Source organism: Molossus molossus, unplaced genomic scaffold (genome assembly GCF_014108415.1).
Source record: "Molossus molossus isolate mMolMol1 unplaced genomic scaffold, mMolMol1.p scaffold_m16_p_17, whole genome shotgun sequence".
NCBI lineage: Eukaryota > Metazoa > Chordata > Mammalia > Chiroptera > Molossidae > Molossus > Molossus molossus.
In genome coordinates, this window is record NW_023425352.1 from 17,824,998 (window position 1) to 17,852,479 (window position 27,482).

Sequence of the window (27,482 nt, forward strand, 5' to 3'; positions counted from 1 at the left end):
CTAGCATTGAATGTTCTCACCTTCTGAGCCCACAGAGGCCCGGACCTCCTGGAAGCCGGCAGGGCAGAAGGGCGTGGTTGACTTATTTTTATTCCCTTCCCTTTGCTTCCACTGCTGTGCCCACCTTGCTAGTTAATTTCTGTCTTCTACACAGCTGGAGCAGAGTGAGGGGGGAGTGGAATAGAAAAGTGTAATCTGGTAGTTTCATCAGCTAGTTTTTTGCTCCCTGGGTTTTTAGAGCGGATCCTTTTCTCTTTAGATGCTGTCAGAGACTATATTGCGGATGGTGGCTTGCCCTAACTCCGGCAACCCCTAGATATGGAGGGTGACTCCTTGGTTTTTTGCTGATGAGATCTGAAGCTCTTATTCCTGAAATGTCTTGGTGACACTAGTAGACTGGACCCAAGATGATTCTAGACTGGAGCGTAATCTCTCACGACCCTCCTCTGGCCCAGTACATAGGAGTTTTGATGAATTCTCAGAGTGCAGATTTATTGCAAGAATGCTACAAGTCTGTCCAGCACTATCTAGATTTCATGAATGTGAGGTGAACACAGAAATCATATATTGATCACAGAAATCATATATTAAGTTTTCTGTGTTCTCGGGAACACACACACACACACACACACACACTTATATACAGAAAGGTCCATGAGTTATACTAGTTTACAGAATTTCCTTTGAACATCTGCATATATTAACTTGGAAAGTTACTTTGGAATTTGCCATCTATTGTACCTTGGTACCTAGTTGAAACAGCACCTTCAATGAACTTTTCTATGTGATTTATTGCCAATGTATTAAAATCCCCGTGGAGCAGTGGTTCTTTAAGTTTCATGTGCATTGTGATCCCCTGGAGAGTCCATAAACTTTCTTTTTCTGATTCAGTGAGTCTCAGGTGAGGACAAGTAATTTACATTTTCTTTTTTTTTTTTTCTATCCTTACCCGAGGATTTTTTTTCGTTTTGTTGTTGTTGTTCAGATAGAGTGGGAGGGAGGGAGTGGAAGAGGGAGAGAGAGAAACATCAACGTGAAAGGGACACATCGAGTGGTTGCCACCTGCACAACCCAACCAGGGCCGGGGACAAACTGCAACTGAGGTTCATGCCCTTAGCGGGAACTGAACCCGGGTCTCTCTGGACCGCAGGCCTATGCTCTAACCACTGAGCCAAACCGGCCAGGGCATAATTTACATTTTCAACAAGTTCCCGGATCATGGTAAGGCAGGTGGTTAGGGGACCACACACTGAGACACACTGCTGTAGGACAACAGATTGTCAGGGTACTCTGCTCTGGTACTGTTTGGGAGTTAACATTGGGAAGATATAGGAAATTCTAAGTTTGCAATTCTTTTTTTTTTTTTTTTTAATTGTCAGTATTACAGATGCCCCCCTTTTCTTCCAATTGACCCTACATTTGCAATTCTTATATAAGATGTAATTAATGTAACTTTTCCTTCCCCCTTCTTTGATCCTAGTGTTACATTTAGATAGAAACTTTGTTACCAAATTGCAAGTGATTCTATATAGCAGCAGGATTAATTTAATCAATCTACCTATTTATTCAACTATTCAGTAAACACCTACTGATCACCTGAATGTACCAGGTATTGTTTCTCTGGGACAGTGTTTCTCAACATGTGGTCTTGCTGCTGGTAGAAATGGGGCTCTTGGGGTGTCATGTAAAAAGCATTTTCAGGGACCCACAATGGAGGAAGAGGTCCGGTGGTAAGATTTATTGGGGTGAAAACAGAAGGTGCCAGGATTTCCAATGTCCATCTCTGCGCGTCCTGCCACGGAAAATCAGGGCCAGACATAGGGACGACGTGCAGATTCTGTGCCATGTTAAAGCTCGTCCCGTCCAGCCTTTTCAACCTCCAGCCGGCTTGGCTTGTGTTCCAGGCTGCAGTCCGCGGCTGTGCGGCGCCATTCAGGCTCCTGGAACCTTCTTCGGGGTCCACACGCCCTTGGCCCTGCAGCTGCTGGCGCCACGTGGTTGTGGAGAGAGAAGGCTGATCAGCGAGGATCAGAGCAAAAGGGAGAGGGAGAGGCAAGGCCAGAGGGAGAGGGAGAGGTCTTTGTTTCCTGGGGTTATATCACCCTGGGTTTGAGAAGACCAGGAGCTTTTTCAAAAACAACCAATCAACTTCCCAAGCTTTCTTGGGCTTCCAATGGGTCCGCCTCCCAGCCAATCTCTTCTTTCCCCAGGCTGGGTTGGCAGGCCTCTATGGTCAAGCACTCCCCGCTGTGCATGTGAACTTCCTTGCACTTGTGCTTACCCCCCCTGCTCCGCCCCACCCCACACCCCAGCACTGGAGGGGAAGGGGGGTACTCCTTGGCGGGGCAGTGCTGTGATCCTCCGGAGTGTGCGGAGCTGTTCCTTCCTGTTGAAACTGTAACTGATTCCCTTCGCTCTCTTCCTGCGAGCATCTGGCTAGGCGCTAACAGCCCTGCACCAACAGCATGAGCAGTACTTCTGCGTGAGTCAGAGGCACCAGCAGGGCTTGTCACACAAGATGACTGGGCTCCACCCCCGGTTTCCAGTCTAGGAGGTCTCAGGTGAGGCCTGAGTCCAACAAGTTCCCAGTTGTTACTGAAAAGACGTCAGTAGAGACTTCTAAGCTGTATGGAAGTGCGGGGCCTTTTTGTTTGCTCTTTGCAGATTTAAAAGTCATAAAAACAAATAGCTTTCTTTAAAAGTGAAAGTCCCCATCTAAATCATTTTGAAATGATTTGCCAACGGAAGAAAAAAGACATGTTTTTAGCAGCGCAGGACACGCCGTCTTTAATAGGAAGAAACTACAAACATGCTACGTGCAATCTCCTTTTTCTCATTATTCTCTGCCCTCTAATTAGCACTTTCAAAATCCAGTGAAGGGCTCTAGGTGACAGTGACCGACAATAATTTTTGTCATCTTGTCAATAAAATTAGATATCCGGCATAAAAAATGCTATTGTTGGCAGTGACTCCCCTCCAGCGACGGATTTAAAAGGGTCCAGTGGATGCGAAAACAAACGAGCAATGCAGTATTTTAGACTTCTGGTCACAGCCCAGGTGGAAGTGCTTAAATCAGACCAATCCCCCTGTCGGAAGCAGCTGAGAAACTTGGGCAATAACATAAGATAGCTGATCTAAAAGGCCTTGGAAATAAACTACGGATAGAGGACTTGGGGGCTACAATTCACACAATGAGTTGAGCTCCGTATTCCCAGAGATTTATGCATGAGTCCATTTGTCAGTTCATGCTTTGGGGAATATTTTCCTTAAAAAAAAAGTAGCAGTCTTATTGGACCAATGAGACAGAGGCTTGAGGTTAGGGTGGACAAAGCAGTCAAGATTTTAAGAGGAGATACTGCATGTAATGGAGACACATGAAGTGAGTATAAAAATATCCACGTAATCTCCCCTCAGGAAATCACGATTTGCATATTGTAGGGTAAAGCTTCCCGAAAAACAGCAGAAGGTAGCAGCTGCTTGGAGACTAAAGAGTTGAGCTCTACAACGATTTTAACCATACAGTTATGGGTAACAAAAGTTGAAGTTCAAAGCCCATCAAAGTGGTGTGGTCCTTTTCATAGTTTTGGGTTTTTGTTTTTGTTTTTAATTTTTTCCCTTATTGATTTGAGAGAGACAGGGAGTAAAAGGGAGAGAGAGATAGAAACATGGATGAGAGAGAACATTGATGGGCCACCTCCTACATGCTCCCTACTGGGGATCGGGCCCACAACCCGGGCATGTGCCCTGACCAGGAACTGAACCGGCAACCTCTTGGTGCATGGGTTGATGCTCAACCACTGAGTCACACCGGCCGAACCATAGTTTTGTTTGAGACCCCAGAACTATATGTCATAGTAGGAATGGAAAAATTGGCATAGAGAAGTTCTAACAAATTCTACAGCTGAATCTCACCCAGATAAATTTTGTGTGTTCCATCCATAATTCAGAAGAAATGTTTATACAGTTATGATAAAGATAGTACTGTCCAGAGTATCTAAATATTTTTATTTTATCTGGGATCCAAATAAAAGTACAAAGCATTGGACCAAACAGGACTAAAAAAACCTGAAAGAGACAGAGAGAAACTGAGACAGACAATAAAAACAGACCTACACACAGGTGATTCACAAAGACAGACACTTGAGGATAATTATAATTAATATGCTCTAAAAAATAGAGGAAAACATGAACAACGCCAGAAGAATCCTGTGGGCTATAAGAAGTAGTCAATTAAAAATTCTAAAACTGAAAATAAGATGTCATTTTGAACCTAACAATTAAATAAAGGAGTGTACCAGAAAAACAAAAAATTATTTAATTGGAAATTGTGTCAGAATAATGTAAGCAGTTTAATGCTCAGAGAAAAAAGATGAAAGCCTAAGAAATGAGCATAACAGTTTTGACACACTTCTAATTGCAACTCAGAAGAGGGGAGAGAAAGAACAATAAACAGTATTTGAGAAAATACTGGTCATAACTGTCCAAAACTAGCAAAAGAGGGAACTATAGCCTCAAGAATGAATAAAGATCATGTAATCATGAGCTCCTAACCAGATACCATTACTTAATGAGAATTTTGAGAGCCTTAGATTGGTTGTGTGGCTGGCTTTTTATCTCATAAAGGGTAAAGTGAGCATCTTTGATTCCTGATTTGGGGCTCAGTCACATGACTTGCTTAGGCTAATAAGATAATAGCAGATAAGACCCAGCAGAGACTTGAAATATACTTTCATGTATGGGCTTCTCTTCTGATTCTTCTGCTAGAAGCATGGAAGAATGTACCACAGACAGCCTACTTATCCAAGGAGGATGGCAAACAACTGGAGCACTTATGCAAGTAAAATGCCTCGTATAGGCAGGCCCAGCTGAATTCACTGAAGATCACCAAACTCCAGCCAACCTACAGATAGATGACTAGGAACTAAAGACTATTGTTTTTAAGGCAGCCAACAGTGTTTTCTACATTTAAGAGAAAAAAAAAGTTGTCTAGAAGAAACAGAAACTGGCTTAGGTAATAAGGAAACAGAACATCCAGATATGGGGATTCCAGAGAGTTGATTCATTAACTCTGTGATCTCATCTGGAGCCCAGGTTCTTTCCACATCTTTGCTCTGCCCTCTCTTAGCATTGGCTTTAGCCTCAAGTAGATAGCAAGATGGCTGCCACAATTTCAGTGTAATATCTACATGAAACAATGTCTGGAAGAAGAAAAAGGGCAGCATTTTCTGTATTTTGTTCCATCTTAGGAACACAAACATCTTTCCCAGAAGCCTCTGTATTGATTTATCCTCAAAAGAAAGAAAAGGAAAAAAGGAAGGCAGTCTTTTGTTTGAGATTCTAGGTGTAAACTAATGATTTGAAGGATAATTTCTTATACAGGACTACATAGCAATAGCAAGCAATATAAAAAAGTACAAAATTCCCTCATTAAAAGGAAAAGACTGGCCTTGGATTCTGGGAAGATGGAGTAAACATATTTTTCTCTATTCTTCCCAGTAGTACACTTATGAACTCTGAGCATTATATATTAAATGAACATAAAATGATTCTAAAAGGCAGAAACAACAAGGTAGATCAACTAGAGAACCTTGGGGCCCGAGGAATGATATCTGGTTTCCTTTTTGCCTTGTATACCACGGACTCGGAGTTGCAAAGTTCACAACCAAAAAATGCCACTAGGCACAAACAAACAAGACAATAGTCCTACGTAAAGCCTGCTTCTCTCTAGCCAAAGAACCAAGAAATGTACAGATTAGCAAGATATGAAACTTTTAGACAATATCTGTGTTACTCAAATCAGACTTCACAGCAAAAATAAATAAAACTCTAGCCCCATTCAGGCACACCAAAGCCAAGGAGGGAGCCTCGACTTCCATTCTTGCCGAGCTCCCCACCACCAGGGCGGTGTTACACATGACAGAACAGGGAGCCAAGATGTGCATCCCACCAGGCAGGGCTCGTCTCCCCTCATAATGGGGACCAATAGGGAGCCTGGACTTCCTCTACTGTAATAACGAGGAGCCCCTCCCTCTGCCTGCTGAGGTGGTCTGCAGACGTTCTAAGGGAGAATGAAGACTTTCTCCACTGTCTAGTGGTAACAAGGCCACCCTCACTCGGGAGTCATTAGAGGCAATGCAGAGCCATACTAGGATTTCCTAATCCCCCAGCCAGTGTGGCACAATGAAGAGCCAAAACTTCCACTCCACCCACCAGTAGAAAGAAGACACCCTGTGGGTGCCAAAGAGACAGAGGGAAACCTGGAATTTTTTCCCCATCTGGCAGTTGTGAGCTTGCCTGCCTCTCTTCCTGTTTGGAAGAAGCAGCTAAACCACAGATTTAAATAAAAGCCTGAGTCTTATAACATAAAAACACAAATGTCCAGGTTTCAGTAAAAACATCTCTCATCATACCAAGAACCAGAAAGATCTCAGTCTGAGTGGAAAAAGACAAGCAATAGATGCAAACAAGAAGATGACAAAAATGTTACAATTATCCAACAAAAATTTTAAAGTTCAAAAAATACTTCATTGAGCCCTGGCCAGTCTGGCTCAGCAGTCAGAGAGAGCATGGGCCCACGGACAGAAGGGTCTCAGGTTTGATTCCTAGTCAAGGGTGTGGGTCGCGGGTTCCATCCCCAGTCCCAGTCAGGTTTGTGTGGGAGGCAACCAATCAACTGGTCTCTCTCACATCAGTGTTTCTACTCTCTTTTTTTCATTTTTCCACTCTCTATAAAAAATTCAATGGGAGAGAAAAAGATGTGACTATAAAGGGCAACTTTCTAGTGAAATAATGAACCCTTTGCATCTGTTAGGTAGTCCATTGCCGCCATTTCTAGTCAATATTGTATTTGTCTTCCTAGCCAAAGCAATAAGCAATAAAATATGTTAGAATTATTTGAAGTAACAATGTAGAATTTTAATTTGCACGTGATATCAGGCACAAAAAATTCTAAAATAATCTAAGAAATATTAAAATTTATAAGTAAAATTAACATGGTCACTAGATACAAAATTAATGTAAGAATTAATTTTGTTTCAATATACTATGAAAATTTCATTGAAACTTAAGATAAGATAATATTCACAATGCCACTAAATACTTTCAATACCTGAGAATAATTTATTGAAAGACGTGCAGGGCTTTTACATGAAAAACTAATAAATATTGCTGAGAGAACTCAAATAAGGTCTAAATAAATGAAGAAAATAATATATTCATGAATTGGAGGACTCAATATTTTTAAGATGTTACTTTTTCCCTAATTGATTTATGAATACAATGCAATCCATTAAAAACTCCATCATTTCTTTCTCTCTCTTTTTTAATGAATAAGCTAAGTTTAATACAATCTGGAAGAACTGTGTAGGAGACTTTATACCAGATAGCAACATGTACAATAAAGCTACAGTAACTAAGAAGTGTTTTATAAGTAGAGAGTTTGACAAACTAAAAAATTCAGAAGCAGGATACACACACACACACACACACACACACACACACACAGTCACCTGATTTTTAATAATTACGTCACAGCAATGCAATGGGAAAAGAATGGTCTTTTAAATTAATAGTGCTGGGTTCACTGCTATCCAAATGAAACAATATAAACTTTTACCCGTTCCTTGTACTATAAACAAAAATTAATTACAGATGGATTATAGACAAATACATAGAACACTACAATGTACAAAAAAACTAAAAAGTTTTTTCTTGTTTGTGATTTTTTTTATCCTTATCCAAGGACATTTTTGCATTTACCTTCAGACAGAGCGAGAGGGAGAGAGGGGTGAAGAGAGAGAGAGAAATATTGATGTGAGAGAGACACACCGACTGGCTGCCACCCACACCCCAACTGGGGCCGGAGATGAACAGTAACCGAGGGACGTGACCTTAATGGGAACCAAACCCGGGTCTCTCTGGTCCACAGGCCGACTCTCTAACTGCTGAGCCAAACTGGCCAGGGCCAAGAAAAGTTTTTTTAAGCTAAAAATAAGCATTAGCCATGAAGAAATGGTTTGGAGTAATTGATAAATCAGATTACATACATATTAAGAACTTGTATTAATCAAAAATAGCACATATAAAAAGCAAATCATAGACTGAGACATATATATTATTACTACTGTGTATAAATTATATATGGCAAAGGATTTGTATTTAGATGATATAAAGAATTCCTACAAATCAATAAGGAAAAGACTGAGCACTCAATATTTTTAAAGCTGACCAAAGCCTAGAACACACTCTCCAGTAAATAGGATATTCAAAGGGCTAATAAATACTTTTAAAATGCTCGGTAATCATTATCCTTCAGGAAAATGCAAATCAAACAACTCTGGGATACCTCTATACTCTCATCAGAATTACATGTTGGTGAAGATGTGAAATAACTAGAACTCTCATCTATTGCTATTTGCAAAAAAATATTGAAAAACTGGCACCATGCAGTAAAAATTAACACATTCATTTCTTAGGACTCATTGATTCCAGGACTGATGTTACAGAGAATGAGTGCTATGTTTACCAAATGACGTGAACAATGATGCTCATAGAGCTATATTCTTAATGGCCAAAAAGGGGAAACTATCTAAATATTTATCAACAGAAGAATGAATGAATAAATGTTTCTCTGTTCATACTATAAAATAAACGGGTTGGCAATAAACCAGATCAATCACTATTACACAATACAGACATAATAAATATCACAAATACAATATTGAATGATAAGAGCTAGACAAGAGTTTATACTGTTTGATTCTATTAAATATGTTCAAGTAGAACAAATTAATTTATATTTATAGAAGCCCGAAGGCATTCCTTCGTCAGAGAGGACATAGATTGGGGGTGCTGACTGGCAGGGTGTAAGCAGCAGAAGACTTTGGGATGCTGACAAGATTTCTATTTTCGCGTGTGTGTGTGTGTGTGTGTGTGTGTGTGTGTGTCTGTGAGTAAAAATAAAATCTTTGAGCAATATAGTTAAGATTTAGACAGTCTTATAGGTGTAGGTTAAAGTTGAAAAATATTTTAAATGCTAAAAAGCATTGTTATTGCTATTAGACAAGGTTCTCTTCAAACGCGCTTCAGCCAATAGCAATAGACTGACAAACATGAACATTTTTAGATAACGATGATTTGTTTTAAATTGTTTTATTCACTGATTCAACTTGTGTCTTAGGTGTAAATTTATTGATGGGTGTCTATGATTCATCCTAGATATGATTTTCTGGTGGTATCGAGAAAGGCTATCAGCCCAGGCTGGTTTGGCTCAACAGTTGAAGCATCTGCCCTCTGACTGAAGGGTCACAGATTTGATTCCGGGTCAAGGGCATGTACCTGGATTTCAGGTTTGATCCCTGGCCCTAGTTGTGGTCGTGTGGGAGGCAACCAATCGATATGTCTCTCTCACAACAATGTTTCTCTCTCTCCCTCCCTCCCTCCTTTCTACCCTATCTAAAAAGCAGTGGAAAAATATCCTCAGGGTAGGGTTACCAAAAAAAAACAAAAAAAAACAAAGGCTATCAAAAATATAAGAACATCAGCTTTGTCATTCATTCAGTCACTCAACAAACACTTAATGTCTATTCTGTGCCTGCATTGGGCTAGGCACTAAGTCTAGGGGGCCTAAGTGATGAATATACAGGGTGGGGCAAAAGTAGGTTTATAGTCATGAGTATGTGAAACAGAGTTTATTCTTGTATTATTATTTCTTAATTATTGTATTATTTTCCATACAAACAAATGTAAACCTACAAGACATACAGGACCCCTAACCTCCAGGAGATCACAGTCTAATGGAGAAAAATGCATGAGTAGGACAGATGAGTATAACAGCCAAAGCCCACTGTCGGAAGAGATGCAGGGTACCAAACAAAAATGGAGGAGAGATACTGGTTACCTACTTTGGATATCGGACACATATCCCAGTTTAACGATGAACCAACTGCGTTCTTAGATGGGGCGTGTTCGATTCCCACTGCTAGAAGGGCAGTTGACTCTACAGAATAGATAGGACTCCGCCTACAGTGTGACTCCCTCATAGCTGGTGATAATGACTGAGCAGGTAAAGGTAGCTGCGTGCTCCCTAGTAACAGTTTTTCATGGCAAATAGACATAGGTCTACATTTAGGCATTTATCTAAGGTTATTTATCTCTTCACACCTATTATATCTCCATATTATAAATTGCATATATTTACTTTATGATGTATTAAATAAGGGATTCCCTTTGACCTTTCTAAAGTTATTTTTTAAGCTACAAAAAGTAATTCCAGTACATATTTGAAACTCAGCCTCAATCGACTCTTGACCTCCTAGAAGTTTGAGAGGCTCAAATGCAATTTTGTACACAGTGATCCACACGGAATCTCCTCGTTTCACAAGAATGAAGAAGGCGATAGTTTATTGTATCCTTTCCGTTTGTTTCCAATGCAAAGCTTCTGGGTTCCAACCCCTGCTCCCTAACCCTCTTGTTGTAGCTTATAGAGTATAGTGATCTTTAAATTTTATGTTCTATCTAAAAGGAAATACATACATTTATTTATTTATTTTTAAATGGACTGGATTCTCAATGTTTGACTCCCGTCTAAGGAAGCGTGTTGAGAACAGTATCACACTGACATTGGTATTTGACGTGGAAATAACTTGAGCAATAGTTGACATGTATGGAGCATTTGTCCTGTGCTGTGTAGAACAGCGTCACTTGAGGGAGGCGACATGACAACGGAACGTCAGAGAGTCCAAGGATAGTGTTCGGCTAGTGAGTGACATACATAGGATTTAAAACTAGGATCTGGCTTCAATGTTTAATATTTTATGCCTCGCACTGGACTGCCCCCAAGCACCAAAGACAGAGAGACACAATAAACTTTGATCTTTTCTCTTCCCTTCCTCCTCAGTGGACTTCTGTGTTGCTACCAGAGATGAACCTACTGTTGGGTATATCTGGGCTCATGGGGGCTGGAATATATCTGCTCTTTGTCCACATCAAACAGAAACGGGAAGCAGCACAGGTAGTTAATGTCTGCCCAACGGTGCTAGTTATTCTTTGATTTGTTTCTGCCTTTCCTTTACAAGTTACTCTTGTGCTCTGAGAGAGAGGTCCTCGTGATCTTATTTCTCAATAGCTGCTGTACATTTATAGTTGTATTCAGCAGGAATGTTATACCCTAGAAATCTACAGAATTTGGCTTCCATATTAACCTCGTCCGTTTTTGGTGTGGTTCTTTAGAAGAGAGACAGAAATAACCGAGACTTCTTGTGATATGGGAGCTTTTGTCGACAGTCCTCAAAGAATGTGGGGGCTGGCTATCTGTTTCTCCTGTCTGTTCTCTGCTAGTCGGGACTCCCAGAGACACAGAAGTGAAATGTGCTCCAGCCGGGTTTTCTTCTCTTTGCACTTTCAAGGAGCTGGGAATCAAACACGTATTATGACGTTGGTTTTGTGATTTACTACCCGAAAGCCTTTTTATGTTGGACGAGCAGACTAGAGGAGGACAGGAGAGAGAGATGATAAAAGTTACTTTTTACAGTTTCTAGATCATTTTAAGACTATAATGAAATTTTTAGGTACCATCTAAGGCTTCTGGTAAAGGTGTATTTTTTAAAGTCTAATAAAATTTCTCCAAAAAAAACTTAGACACAGTGCACACTTTATCTATTTCATATTAAGTATGATTATTTTGAATGGGAAAAATTTATGCATATATGAGTTCACACAATGACAGTGATATGATTCCATGCCTCTCTCTTTCTACTTAATTATATTTTTGAAAACTGAAATGATTGCATAAGCAATGCATAATAGCCAAACAAAAAAATAATGTGGCATTTTAATTCCTATCAATACAAATTGGTGGTAGATTTGAGCTAAATGGGGGGGGGGGGGGAGTCAACAAAATTCCGTTCCAAGGTTTCTTTTCTCTAACTCTATGACCTTAGATAAATTTCTTTTTTATTCTGTAAGATGCAGGCACAATCTGCCCCCTACCTATCCTTTGGAGCTCCTGCAAGATTTATTAAATGATGGGGGAAAAAAAACTGTTTAGAGGTCTGATGAAACAGGAGTGACATAAATATAAGGTATTATTGTTATCCCCAAGAGGTGCATGACATTGAACTAACTTTTACGGCATCCATAGGAGTGAGGTTCATAATCTTAGACTTATTTTTTTACAGATAAGAGGGCTGAAGCCCTTCTCATAAAGCCACGTAGATTGGGTGTACGAGAAGAGGTATAGTCACCGGATTCAGACCTAGGCTGGTATTTGCTAAAACCTGAAAATACTTTAAAAGGAAGTTGTTGTCTTTGCTTTTAATCCCATCACCTCTTTGGCAGGTAACGAGAAAAGTCTGCATATTATTCTCCCCAGTTTTCTTTCTTTCGTTCTTCATGAAATTGATCTGAGATGCAAGACCCTTTGTCTTCTGGTATCCAAGGCAAAGCAAGTATTTTCAGAGCTATACAAGTACATTGTTCTGGTGATGAGACATAGTGTGACTTAGTGCAGCCAAGGTCAAGGTGTCCATCAGCTATGGCGAGAGCAAGGAAAAGGAAAACCAATGTGATGTTGCTGTAGTTCATGTAGTGAGGTTGTGTGTGCAGCAAACACACCAGGCTTGTCAACATTCCCTCCACCCTCCACCAAATAACAGCAAATGTCAATTGGAGAATACATTTTCCCTTCAGCCTAAACAAACTTGCTTACTTGTTCCCAAAATTGCTTGCTCAACATTACTGAAAATGATTCTAACTACTGTGCTTGGCACATAGTAAACCATCAATACACGTTGTCTGTGATGAGTTGGACTAGGAGTAGACATAGTGTTGCATCAAGTCAAGAACATATGAGGAATAAGATACCTGGATTGAGGTCTTGTCTCTTGTACTAACTGGCCTTGTGGCTCTGGGTAGTTTAATGTAATCTGTAAAGTGGTACTTGATGAGACAACAATATAGTACTCAGCTGACGTAAATTTTGTAAAACAAACAAACAAACAAAAAACTCCAAATGAGCTGATACATGTAAATGCTTGGCCTGGGTTCCAACATATGTGCATGTCTGATTTACAAAGGGTTAACTACTAGAAGTTGTGCAGGTAGGGTTGCTATGCCTGTGTTGCTCAGCCAACCAGTTTGCTTACTGAGTTCTTACAATGAACCAGACAATTAAGGAGGCATTGAAGGAAAAACAGATGAATAAGGGAGACAGCCTTTATGTACATGTAGCTTTGGGGGAGAGTATTAACAAACAAACAAACAAACACATTCAAATAAAATAATGGAAGGCTGTAACACGTGCTAAGAAGTAACTTGTAAAGGACTGACACACAAACAAAAGGAATTTCTTCTTGGGTAGGGAGTCAGAGAAAGTCGAAGGAAGTACATTTAAAGTGAAGGTCTGCAAGAAAGGAGGGCAGCTATGCGAAGTGGGAGTGGTGGTGAGCATTCCGGGGAAGTGGGACGGCGTGTGCAAAGGTCATGGGTTGGAAGGGACTCCCCAGAGGAGAGAGTGCTGCCGGATGTGGATGTGAGTGACGGAGGAGCAGGCAGGCCCTGATTGGCTATGGTGAGGGTGTGGGTTGTACTCTGTTTGCAATGGTAGGTCAGGGAAGGGTTTCCAATCGTGGAAAGAGCACTTTTGCTGCTTTGTAGGGGAAGGCAGCTGAACTTTATTGATCATGTACACAAATGAGCATGTGGTTTCAGATGTTTATAAATACAATATTCTCTCGCTTTCTCTCTCCACACACACACACACCATATATTAAATATTAACAAGGCCATTATTTTCTTCCTGCACACAATGAATTATCTTGTGGTGCCACTGAGTACTTGCATTCCACGTTGGCAATGACCTTTGTTGGGTTAAGTTGAAGGAAAGCAATTGTGGAGTAGAGAGAGTGGACAGGAGCTTCTTGTGCTAGTCCAGGTGAGGAAGGATGGTACCTAGACTCAGGGGTGGCCTATTGTTCACAATGAAAAGACCCCTCACTGGAATTACAGATCCATGTTCTCTACTGGCTTTAGGTATCAACTCTTTTCCTAATAAATGACCCATGCTTAATGCACTGTATTAACGAAACCCATTAGGATGTTTAGTGGGTTGTTGGAATGAAAACGCTTTGGAATAGACTAGCCCACTTTCCTCCATGATTAGCCTATTTCTTCAAGTCTTCTGAGAAAAAAAGGATGGTTGAAGTAATTTCTGGCACTTTCTCTTTCTGCTTGTTGACCAAAGTCATGGGGTTCAGAGCTGAAAGATACAAAATACATTTATTTTAAACAAGAAAACCAATACAACGATGATTGGAGCCAGTTTCTCATATCTGTGTCACCTTTTTCTCAAATGAATAATCAAAATCAGGCCATAAAAAAGTGCCTGCCCTCTGTGAATTCTCAGCAAATGGGCTGCAAATGGTTTCACGTTAAGAGGATCACTGTAATGGGTGTGTTTTAAAAGACAGGGCTTACAAACTCTTTGGGGAGGAAACGTCAGCTCTACTGGTACCAGTTCTTCTGGAAGAACTTACTTTTGAAACCAAACAATCTAAGTTTTGTAATAATAGATTAAGACCAGAAAATCAGAATCCACTAATTTCTTTTTTTTTTTTTTTCCCATTTCACTTTTCCCCGTCCTGTATTTGGATGGGAACTTATTTGGGTTCTGACTCTTCAGACTGGTTTTCCTCTCTTGGAGGAATTCTCATGCACTTCTGCAGGCTGGAAAGGAGGTTAGCAGGGCATAGAAAGAAGTCATTAAGCAAACAATCCTGCAAAGCTCTGAAAACCTTTCTTAGGAGAGAACAGCTGTCTCAGGCTTTGACAAAGAGCACGTGAAGTTTTGGGAGGAGGAAGGACCTCTGGCTTTCCTTTCCTCCATCTAAAAGCCACAACCTACCAGACAGTGTTCCTTTTACAGGAGGGTTCAGGTGTGGGTAGTGAAGGTGCTTTTGGAAGAACAGGCTGTGTCTGCTCTGTTCACAAAGAGGACACTCCTTTGTCCTTTTGAGTACACACATTTAATGGCTGAAGAGCCTGCCCTCCTTGGATTGGTCATAAGAACAATAATTTAAATTCATTTTTTGTAATACAACTCTGGGTTGGATTGATATAAGAGAAATTCCTCTTGGACAGCATCAAAAATGGTCATCATTAATTGAAGAATAATGATCAGCTTGTAACTTTCAAGTTGGTCCCATCGCAAACTCCGAATTCAGATTTTTCAGGAAGGTTACCTTTGCAAGTTTGAAAATGGGCAAAACGTGTAGTTAGAAATTGGAAATTGTACTGTTTTGTCATGGCATTCATTTATTCATTGAATAGTTTAATAGTTACCATGGGAAAGGAATTGCTATTAGGCACATGAGACTACAAAGAAATACGAAGGTATTTCAACGCTTAGAAGCAAACTTTCTATTTGAAAGAGGCTTGGATATGGAGAAAGTCTTTGTAGTTTTCAAAGCCCATTCACCTACTATAAATCTTCATCTGAACTTTTGAATAGTAGCAGGGGAGCTGGGCTGGGCAGACATAATCATACAATTAGAGAATTTTAGGAATGGAAGGAATTTTAAAGGTCTTTTAATGCAACCGCTTCACTTAGAGCAGAGGAAAGCTAGGGACTGCTCCTTGTCTGGGGTCCCACAGCAAACCAGTGACCAGCATCCGGCGCAGACTGACTTGCGAAGGAGTCTAAAGCCACGTGTTAGAAACTCCGGGTTAGGCACAGATGTCACAGATCAACAGAGCATCACGCCTCCTCTCCTGTATTTATTTACGTACAGGCACGTAATAGACTCAATAAATATGTATTGGATTAATGACTTACATGTCTTACCGTGTTGAGGGCACTGTGTCAAGCACTGAGGATAAAAGCAACATCAACTGGTCACTTCTTCCACGTTGCTCACAGTTTGCTCTTCCTGTCCTCAATGAGTTTGCAGTCTCGTAGGAAAGCCAAAATATACGCCCATACAATGCAGGGAAGACTGAGTTCCAACACAGTGCGTGCTTTTTGGAGGTCAAGAAAGGAATCTAGGCGTGATCATTGTTGGACACCCCACCCTCCCGCCCCCGCTCCTCATTTAATTACATCATTCTCCGCATAGTCTTTCCGGGATCTCCCCCAGGCCTGGCTCAGATTCTGCAAAGGGTAAGGTCGAGATGCCAACTCACGGAAACTAAGGGAAAAATCAGGAGCCCAACCATCCCCGCTTTCTAAACTGGAAATCACCAGGGTGGGGAGGAGGGAGAAAACAACCGCGGAGACTGATAGAACATAAAACAGGAATAGGAAGTCCCCGGCACTGTGACCACCCCGCGAGCTCCAGGCTGGCCGCCCCCACGGGAGGCGCGCGCGGGCTCCTGGAGGAGCCCGGCGGGGGCCGCGCGGGCGCAGAGCGGGCGGCTGAGAGCGGGCGGCGGCGGCAGCGCAGGGAGCCCACGGGGAGGGTCGGCGGCGTATCCAGTGCCCGCAGCAACCCGCACACAGCACAGCTCGCGAGCGGGACGCGGAGCCCGGAGCCCGGCAGCCCGCCCTCCCTCCCGCGTCGCCCGCCAGCGCGCCAGCGCCCGCTCCGCCCGTGACTTCAGTTCAGCTCCACCCCCGCGTGGCGGCGGCTCGCTTCGTCCGAACCCGTGCTCGGCACCAGCCCAGCCTGGGCGAGCGGCCGCCACCTGCCCGGCGCCGCCTCCACCCGCCCCGCCGCTGCCCAACTTGGATGGAGTTGCGGTCCTGAGCCCTTGTCTCCCACAGCCGGCCAGCGGAGAGCCCCGCGCGGCCACCTCCGGTCTGGGACCCCCTCCACTGCTCTCCGCCGCGATGGGAAAAGTTGGCGCCGGCGGTGGCTCCCCACCCGGGCTGAGCGCGCTCCTCGCCGGCGCTGGGCTCTTGGTCTTCTGCGCCCCGGGAGCCTGCGGCGGCGGCTCCTGCTGCCCCCAGCTGCACCCCAGCTCGGGCCCACGCTGGGTTCCGACCCCAGGGGGCTCCCTTCACCAGGGGCCGCGAGGCAGGGCTCCTGCCACGCCCACGCCCCTCCTTGGGCGCCCCCTGTTCACAGTGTCCCCCGGAGACCGAGCGCTGTCCCTGGAGCGGGCCCCGGGCACTGGGGCGTCCGTGGCGGTTGCTCCGCGCTCCGGCCGGAGGAGAAGGAGTGGAGCGGATCAGGAGAAGGCAGAGCAAGGTGAGGGCTCAAGTAGAAGCCCCCGAGGAGTCCTAAGGGATGGAGGGCAGCAGGAGCCCGGGACTGTGGAGCAGGACCCGGACAAAGCCACTCGCTTCCGGACGGAGGAGCTGAAACTGACCAGCACCACGTTCGCGCTGACCGGCGACTCTGCACATAACCAAGCTATGGTCCACTGGTCTGGCCACAACAGCAGCGTGAGTACGATGGGGCTGAGGGCAAAGGGGTGAACGACGGAAAGGGTTAAAGGCGGCTGTGTGATCTGATGGGGAATTTGGAGAAATTGGGTTTCTGGACTGGAAAAATGCTGCAAAGTACAGTCTTGCCTACTCACTTACTCCCCACCCCCACCTTCCGCCGGAGACGACCCCCACCCGCTTCCCACCAAAACCATCAGAGTCCTCCCCATACCCCAAACAAAGGTCTAAACGGAGCCCACAAATCCGTTTCCTGCCTCTCCGGTCGCATGGTGTAGTAGTATGGATCTGAAGACCAGAGGGAGTTAAATAAAGTATTCTGAATGTGGGGGTGAAAGGGTTAAATTTCCGGGCAGGCTGACATTCCCTCCAGGGACTTTCCCTTTACTTGCTAGACTAATGGATGAGCGAAAGTAAGATCAATAGGACTTTATTTGAGGAATTTTCTTTTATTTTTATGGAGAGCCCGTAGCCCCGTCTTCCCCACAGGGGAAGAGAAATGCAGTGGATACGGTGTTCTCTGTTTCTGAGGGCCCAGTGGGTGCAAGTTTCTGGGGGCCCAGTGGGTGCAAGTTTCTCCAGCATCTTCCCACAGCACCAGCCAGTGTGTTCTGAGAGCTGGGCTTTCCAGCCTGTGAATGAGCGGTTGTTCTCCGGCCTGATCAGTCCGGGGAGATCAGATACATCCCAGCGACAACACTGCCTGTTCTCTCCCACTGCCTGACCTCCTCTGGGGAAGAGAACAAATACAGACTTAGCCTCCCTTTAGGAGAGGAGGAGCGGGGTTGCGGGTTCTAGGAAGCTGACACTGGGTGAGTGAAAGTCCATGAGCACTGGCCAGGTCCCGGAAGGTTTTAGATTTTTGGGAAAGTCTGTCTGGAATCTGAGCTAGTGGTTGCAGTTTAAACTGCACCTGGAAACTTCAATGAGCTGAAATAGCAAAGAGACAGCTTTGGTGGTAACAACTGAAGAGGGCTTAAAAGTGTGCAAACTTCTCTAGGCTGCCATTGAGCAGACAAGAAGATCATAAAAACCAAGGATGGGTAAAATGAAATAATAAGTTGCAGCTTCCAGCAGGTTATTGAGATGGTAGTATTTGTAATTTGCACAATCTATGAGCCTGATACCTTTCAAAATGTTTGCCGTTGTGATGTAATTGCCAGAAACCTTCCCCGGAAACAGCCGCTTTAGTGAGTTGTGCTCATTGTCAGCTTTTTAATGAAAGTTGGGAACATTTTAAAATAATAGTCTGTCATTATGGAGTCCTTGGGTACCTACATATAAATGTTATTAAGGCAAATCATGATAAATCGCATTTTGTATTGATGTCTCTGTTCTGAGTGTCAGCAGGGTATTCCCTACAATTGAGACTTCATGACTGAGGCGGTGTTTTTTATATAGTTCTCGGGACTGGTTTAATCAAATAATTGAAGCTGAATCCTTTTCATTCAAGTTCTGGAGACCCTTGCCCTCATTCCTCACCTTAACTATCATATCTTTCATATCATAACCACTAAAATTAATTACCCAATTTGAACTTGAATCTCAAACTAATTGAATAACTTTCACACTGCTTTAAGTGATTAGCTCGAAGCTTCTGGCTTTAAGGGGAGATTTTAAACACATCAAACATATTAGATCTGTTGTATCAAGCAGTAAAGGACTTTGGACTCAAAATATCTCTGGCTTTTAGTGTAATTCAAGCTGTAAAATATCACTCACCCATTAGACCTCTACTTTACTTTGTCTGTTGAAAGATCTTGGAAAGAGCGAGAAAAGGAGAGTACATCTTTGGCAAATTTAAAACTCCATTTAAGAAGTGGCGCCAAGCACTGCCAGGCTTTTTTTTTTTTTTTTTTTTAATGGTGCTTCTAAGCCCAGTAGGGCTTCTTAGGGCCAGGCCTTGGATAGGAGACACAGGGAAGTCTGAGATAATGTAGGAAATAATCAAGGCGGTGTATGTAAAGGTTGAAGCACTCAAATGATGTTAACTAATGATATTTCTACTCTATTAAGTGTCTTATTCTTGTAAGAACACCTCTTCCCTCCCCTGCTCATTCCTGCCTGCTTACACACACAATGATCATGGTTTGTTTGGGTTTTTTTTGGAGTGTGTGTGTGTGTGTGTGTGTTTTGGTGTACGTGTACAGATGGTGGAGGAAGAGAAACAGTCTGTATCCAGGCCCTCTGAAACAAAGTTGGCTCAGATTCATAGGTGAGACAAAGTTTCAAATATTTGTTAAAGGGAAAAAAGGAAGAATGAAACTCTTTTTAGCCAGATGTCTGACATGAAAAGCAGAGTGGAGAGCTGAGTTCCAGTTCCGCTTATCTGCATTTTCCATAAGAGGGCGCTGTGATCGGGAAGTGCGGAACCTGTTTGGAACTCTGGTCTCAGCGCGTGCTGCCCAGAGCTAGAAATCCGCTGACCTGAACCTGAAGATAAGACAGGGATTCTCATTTGCTCACTTTTTTAAAAATATTTTTTTTTTCATTATTGATTTTAGAGAGAGAGATAGAAACATCGAAGAGAGAGAACATTGATTGACTACCTCTTGCATACCTCCCATTGGGGATTGGACCCACAACCTGGGCAGGTGCCCTGACTGGGAATCGAACCGGCGACCTCCTGGTGCATGGGTCGATGCTCAACCAGTGTGCCACACTGGCGGGGCTCATTTGTTCACATTTAGTGGTCTTCTCCTATAAATTCCCCCAATGCATTCAGGGCCCCAGGCAATACACATCTTAGGAACTCAGCTCACCTTTAGCTAAAAGCCTTTGTAAGTGGGGCTTCTGCATTAAAGGTGTACATACATGGTAATTATAGGCTGCCTTTCAAACTTGCAAGGAATTCTGGATGGTTTTCTCACCTCTTGCCTTTCTCCTTCTCGCCCCCTCCAGCTGCTGGACTTGTGCAGGTGGGAGTTGGGTCAAGACAGGACTGTTTCGCTTCTCGGTGGGTGGGATGTGATTCCTCTGTACTGCAGTCTAGCTGGATGGAAACTGTTCGTGAGAGTTGGTGGAACACCTTGGGGGATCTTTTGGCATGAAAGGTGGTGGGTATGAATCATTTGTCATGAGCTTGGTGTCATAAGCAAGAACATATTGTTGCTACCCTACTCATCCGAGGCATGCTGTGCCCTGATCTAAATTTATACAATATCTTCAGTTCGTTAAAATACATATTTATCTATGTATGCATATGTGATGGGCATGTGTTTATTCCTCATTTCCAAGGAATGTCAAAGTGCCCCTCTCATTAGTTCTTATCAAATCCTTGTTAGGTAATAGGTGGGTGGCAGGTGTTAATATCTCTTTCATATTTTTATGCTGGAGTCAATTTAAATATTTCAGTTCACCGCCATGTCCCTTTCTGACTGGAAATAGTGTTGTAAGATGTGTTAACAGAGGCTTTTACGTGACATTCGTGGCCCTTATAAAATCGTTCATTTATCATTGAGCGTGACAATCTGGTTGACTCCCATGTACCTGTTTCCGTCCGTTGTTCTGGACTTGACATTTACCATCCACCCTTAGAGAACAAACTGAGTTGAGGCGCATTTAGGTCAGGCTTTTGGGTAGATGCTTTCCATTCCCTGATCTCACTTCTCTTTCACAAAAAGGTGCTGTTCATGGCTGTTATTATTCCCATTACATAGACGTGGAAACTGAGGCTTTATTAGGCTAAAGGGCTTGCCAAGAGGATACAAAAGGGCAAAGCCAGGGACTGGCACCCAGAGTGATCTGACTCTGAAACCCCACCGGATGCCCTGTCTCAAAGACTTTAAGGTAGGACAGGAAAACTCAGACACTTTGGAGTCTGTTTTTGAAATAATCTTACCTTGGGTGACATTCAGATGATGGTGGAGGAGGCATCGTCTTAGCTGGAAGTTCCACGTACTTGTAGAAAAGCAGGGACTGTAAAATGCACCTGTCACATTGCACTCTTTGCCTTAAGGAGTGGTTTGGTTGTTCACTTATCCGCCCACCTCGTCATCTTTAGTGAGACGTGGAATCTGCAACCGGTGATTGACTGGGCAGGAGGTAATCTGCCATGGTTCAGCATTCTGCTCGGCTCCTCGGGAAGGGGTTCCTTTTCTGAGCTAATCACAGACCTGAACTTGTAGGCAGGTTGGAGATGAACACTTGATTTGGCTATACGTTTTGACCTAGGTGTTTTGTTTTGTTTTTTACCTGTTTTTAAAAGTAAAATGATAAAAGATTTTAGCTTTCTCTAGAAACCCACCTGACTCCTTCTCTGATCAGTGCCTTATGCTATGAGTGAATGTCACTGTGGTGTGACATGGACGGAGGTGGGCTTGGAAGCAGACGGATTGGAGTGTGACTGTTAGCTCTCCTGCTTACTGACATTTCGCCTTGAGCAAGACACTTCCATTCTTTGAACTTCCATTTCTTTAACTAAAATATGGGGCTGGCACATCTTTTGCAGACTTTATCTTGAAGAGTTGACGTATATATGAAGTGGCTACTACTTAGTAAGTGCTCGGTAAACACTAGTTCATAGGTTAGTTGAAGAAATACTTCTCTACTGGGAATGAAGAATCCTGGGGTATAGCCCTGACTGGAGCTGAGACTACGTGTGTTCAGAGCCTGCTAAAATTCTGTGGTCCCAACTTCCTCCTTTGTAAAATGGCACTGATAGACTAGGGAACCAGTGAAATCCCTGACAGGTTAAAGTTAATTTAACAGTTTGTTCCGCTGGTAGGTATTGTGCACCTCCTACCTTTAATTACGTGCAGCCGGAGGAGTGTTGAGGGTGCAGAAATGACACAGTGACCTACATATACCCTTGACCTGTCGGTGAGAAAGCCTTTTACTTCACACGATTCTTCCTTTTCCTATGGCTCATGTACATATCTATCCATAGGAAATCTAGTCCTTTGAGACCCAAACAGGCATTCATTTCTATGTGAATTTGCAGCAAAATAGTTTATTGGGTTTACTGTATCACACCTTTATATTAAGGAACTTGCTGTCTTTGGACAAAACAATTTCCTTAATGTGAAACTAGAAAGTAAACTTCTATTATAATATTTAATTGGATTTTCTAGAATAAATTGACATGCATGTTGACTCTGGGAACTATATCCACATCCATTTCAGGAGGGACCCCAGAAACTCATAGAAGAGGGTACAAATGCTAATGGAATTTTATTATTTAAGGGAATAATAATTGCTTACATTTAAGGAGAGATGGCTGTGTGGCAGCATTATGCCCAGTAGGTTACACAAGTTATTTTGTCTTAATTTCGCAAATAGGTATTGAGTCCTGGTATTTGTCAGGCAGTGATAATAGGGACGTTGGTGGAGTGATGCTCAAAGATGTCTGCCCTCAAATGCCTTTTGTCTTCGATGCAAAGACTCCTGGGAAGAGCAGCTGCAGATAAGGGTGTTCTGAGGGTCTGACACGCTGCAGAAGTTCAGGGGGAGGATGGCCCCTTCTGACTGTGGTGGTCTTCAGGCTTTATTGCAGAGCTGGTACTTCAACTGAGCCTTGCAATGTAAAGAACATTTTAATTAAGAAATGGAGGATAGGACAAGGATGTTTTGAGCTGAATAGATGGTGTGTGTCAAGGTCAAGGGTAGAGACGTAAAAATTCCTATCTATACCCAGGAAAGTATCTACGTTCAATGTAAACTATGGTTAGCTCACGTTTTAATATTAGAAATAGTTTTAAAAATATGCTCTAAGCAAAAAGTGTACACATTCATCTTCTAGTGAGCTGGGGATATTCCAAGCCCACAGAGAAAATAAAAACTGTGTGGTCACTTAGAGACACGACTGCCCTTGCTCGCACATGAGGTCCAGCTGGAATCATCGCTGTTGCATTTTCACCTTGACATTCTCCCCACATGGTTTTCACAAAAGGACTTTCTTTTGTTTAAGTTCTTGCTCAGAGGTACTGGCCAGACTACCGGGAGGGTACATGCATTTGGTTCCCTGCCAGCTCACTTGGAGTCGCTACACTCGGGTGAGGTAGTCGTCCTGTCTGTGTGTCTCCACCGACTGTCCTGCATCTCTGGCTGGGAAGTGTGGAGAAGGTATCTGCGTGTCCCAGAGGGGAAACCAGCCCAGCGATGTGGCCCCAGCAGCCAAGAGGGATGGCAGAGAAGAGGCGTGGGCGGCATGAGGTGAAGCCAGGCCTCGTGGAGGGGTCTGGGCTACTCTCGAAAAGGGCCCACTCTATCGATGCGACGGACAAAACAGTCAAGCTGCTGGCAAGAAGCAAAGGTGGAGCCTGACACAGACCACAGTGTGGTGACTCCCAGAGGGAACGAGGGTGGGCGGGGTGTACAAGAGGGTACAGGGGGATAAATGGTGTTGGAAGGAGACTCGTGTGGGTGGTGGACACACGATAAAATATACAGATGATGTATTATACACTTGTATACCTGAAGACTATATAATCTTATTAACCAATGTTATCCCAATAAATTCAATAAAAAACAAAAATTAAAAAAAAAAAAAAAAAAAGAAATGAAAATAATAGTGGAATCTCCCCCTGGCCGGGTAGCTCAGTTGGTTAGAGTGTCATCCCAATACACCAAAGCTTGGGGTCAATCCCCAGTGACGGCACATGCAAGAATCAATGAATGCATTAATAAGTGGAACAACAAATGGAAGTTTTTCTCTCTCTCTCTTTTAAAAGAATAAATACATTTTTTCAAAACACTGGAAACTTACTGTGCAAGGTTTATAAGGAAAGAACGGAGACTATTCTAAAATGTAGGTGGGGGAACAGGATGTGCTTGCTCTGTAGGAAACCCTACATGACATTTTACACATGCATAGAAGGTACTGTGTCTATTCTTTTTTCTTTATTGATTTTAGAGACAGAGAGAGAGAGTGAGAGAGAAACATCAATGAGAGAGAACTTGCATTGGCTGCCTCCTGCATGCCCCCCACTGGGGATCAGGCCCAGAACCTGGGCATGTGCCCTAACGGGAAATCGAACCAGTGACCTCTTTATGCATGGGTCGATGCTCAACCACTGACCATACCAGCTGGGCGGTGTCTCTTTCTGTAGCGCTACTGATTAAGTGCTTACCCCTCATCTGGCCACAGGGTAGCCAGTGATTATCCCTTCCCCCTTGCAAAATCTTCAGTTTTCAAAGATTGGAACATTACTCTCATTACCTCCGTTTTATTCTGACCCCGGTCCAATGAGACGGTACGACAAATATTATCTACATTTCTCAAATAGGGAAACGAAGGTGTTACTGTGAAGCAGGTCAGCTGGTGGCGGAGGTGGGCCAGAAGCATTCGTCACACTGCAGAACTGACTCTTGGTTTGCCCACGTTGGTTTTCCAAAGGCAAGAGTTTGAACACAGTCGTCTCCTGTGTTCATGGTGTGTCGGAAGCCCATGCACCTGTGCCTATGATGTTTGCCGTTGCAGCAAGTGTGGGTGTTGCCCGTGGAGCCCCTGAGCTCTAGGTTCGCTACTCAAGTTGTCTATCCTGGGCTTCAGAGCAAGTGGCCTCGCCAAACGTCACACTCTTGGCATTGTTCAAACCTTTCTGCCAGTAAGGTCTCCAGTAAGAAGCTGTCTGTCATGTGCTCTATTGCTGATGGACTTTGGAGATAAGATTACCTATCACTGGGCTTATTGCAGCAAGGGGTTGGGGGAGACAAGAGGGTTAGCACCTCTTTCCTCTTTAATTGTTTTATGCAGATGAAATCTCGTTTTAAATGTGATCTCAGTGAAGGGAACCTAGAGTGTCAATGTTTGAAGCAGCAGTAGTCAAACCAAAGGGGCACCTGTTGATACTAATGGATTCCATTAATTCAAGGATTATAATTGAGTTTTCAGCTTTGCCTTTTCTACTTCTTCTAACCTCTGAGGGTGGGGTGGGGGAAGGGAGCAGAGTAGCCTTGGCTGGTCACTCCCTGTAGCCAGAGGAGAAATAGTCAGATGACAGAAGTTCCTCTGAGCAACAGTAACATGAACCACCACCAAATTAGTGAGCCCCGCTTCTGGAAGTACATTCGAGAGCATCACCAAACAATTTCCCTTCATCCTCACACCACGCGTGCAAACTAGGTGTCACTGCTCTTATTCCACAGCTGTGGAAGTCAAGGTTTAGGAACTTCCCCAAGGTCACCCCACAAGAAGGTGCCTGGCTCCAAAGCTGCAGCTTCTTCACCAGGTTGTCCCTTTGTAAGGGTTTCTTCCTGAGTTTCTTTAGAGAGAACTGCATTCATCATCGCAGAGGGGCGGTAGGGGAAGTTGTCATGAGCACCCCACCTCAGGGCTCCCCTCTCACATCATCCCGAGCTCAGGGCACCATCATGATACACTGACCTTGGTAATAAGCTGCTCCGTCATGCAGCTTGATCAGACCTCTAACCTTTGTCCGTCCCCACATGGGGGACGTCTGGGTATCAGTGTGTCATGCTGTTATCCCAGGAGGATGTGAGGGATGTGCTATTTGGTTTCTCCCTGCTGGCTAATGGGCCTAGAGTGACAGTGTGGACAACTTGTATGCTTTATAAAGAAAGTGCTAATAAGAATCATGTTGTCAGACAGCCAACTAATCTGTTGTGCCCTGGAGCCAGGGGATTGATGCCTCTAGTCATCTTTCTGAAACCAGCGCAGCCGGGGCCACTGAGACACCGCGTGTGTCATCATCTTTCTGCTCCGGGGCCCGTGGGTGGCGTGGTTAGAAGCGCAGGGTCTTCCCCTTGTTTAGCACCTCCAACATGCACTCTGGGGTTCAGATGTCAACTCTTCCTGGGTGATGACTTGTCACTTCCCACATGCACTCTTGATTCAGATCATTAAAGGGGACAAAGGCTGTGCTGGCCCTGCCTGTCATCCTGCTTCGGCCCTGTCTGCAGCCCTGTTTACCCTGACGTGTATCCTGCTGAATTGTCGGAGGGATTCTTATCTGGGCAGCCATGGGCCGGTCATCGGGCACCTAGGGCCGCATGTCTCACAGGCTGTCCTCATGGGACCTGCTTTTGAGTCTGCTGGTGGAGCCTGGGAATCTTGACGCTTTGTCAACTCCCTGGGAGATTACTGGGAACACTGAAGTTAGAAAATCTTTTCCCTAAGGCTCATGTGGGAGTTTGGTTGTCCATGACCCCCTTCATCGTCTGCACAATGTCATGTCAGCAGGCTTGACTTCCCCATGGTAAAAGCTGAACCCACAGCTTCCATCCAGTTTCTCGGTGGAAACTCTGACCCCCGTGGCGATGGTCCCCGGACGGCTCTGCAGGAGGAGGAGCGATGATAACGTGGGGAGCACTGGTCCCCCAGTGAGAGGAAGGCTGCGCCTTTCTGCCAGACGGTGATATTTCTACCACCGAATATGTTCTAGGCAGTTGCTTTTCCTGGCTGTCCATGTGACCATGGGAAAGGCATGTCTCCATGGCTGAGAGTACAATATTTCACATACAACATAATGTTTAGTGCCTGATTTCAGTTCCCATTCCAGAATCTATTAGGTAGGTGAACTTGGGCAATTAACTTTATAACTCGGCACCTTAGTTTTCTCATCTGTAAAATGGAAATAGTAATGGTGATTTCTCACATGGCTTCTCCATGGTTAAAGGAGACAACAGACATGAGTGCACTTGGCATCGGGCATATAGTAAACAATTAGTGAGGGTTAGCTGTTATCATTGTTGTCATGACTACCATCATTATCACTTTGCTAATAATACTAGTACTGATAATGCTCGAGTGTGGCCTGGTGAAAGACATTTGTAACATGTTACTCATGATATTGCTTCTATTTCTGCATTTATGTTCTTTCATCCCAGTTTCATTTACTTATAATGAGGGCTGGGACTCTGCTCTTTCCGGCATCTCTCTCACCATCTCTTAGCTGTTGGCGCATAACACTTCTCATAGGGCTCTGGACCCAATTTCCAGTGCCTGTGTGTGGGTGGGGGAGAGGTCTCCCCGCACCAACAAGCCATCCTCAGACCCAGCTGGTGTCCTGCGATTTCACTCCGTTCTGACGCTGCACCCAGAGAGCGCAGCGGGCTCCGCAGGTTAAGCCTTCGGTCCTGCAGGACTGCGCACACGCTCTTTCAGGGGCCGGTGGCAACCCCGGGGCATAGCCTGTGATTC

At 43.9% G+C, this 27,482-nt stretch overlaps 1 protein-coding gene across 6 annotated transcripts in view; it reads left to right on the plus strand.

Moving 5' to 3' along the window:
• The first annotated feature begins 16,651 nt into the window (after positions 1-16,651).
• Positions 16,652-27,482, plus strand: part of SORCS1 (sortilin related VPS10 domain containing receptor 1) — a 474,859-nt gene continuing 464,028 nt past the window's right edge. For 2 of the 6 annotated variants that reach the window (XM_036264894.1, XM_036264896.1), the window contains exon 1: positions 16,823-17,380. In XM_036264894.1, coding sequence (XP_036120787.1) covers positions 16,823-17,380 — 558 coding nt within the window. Of the gene's footprint in view, positions 17,381-27,482 lie in introns of all 6 variants that reach the window. The other 4 variants (XM_036264900.1, XM_036264895.1, XM_036264899.1 and 1 more) reach the window with 4 other exon arrangements.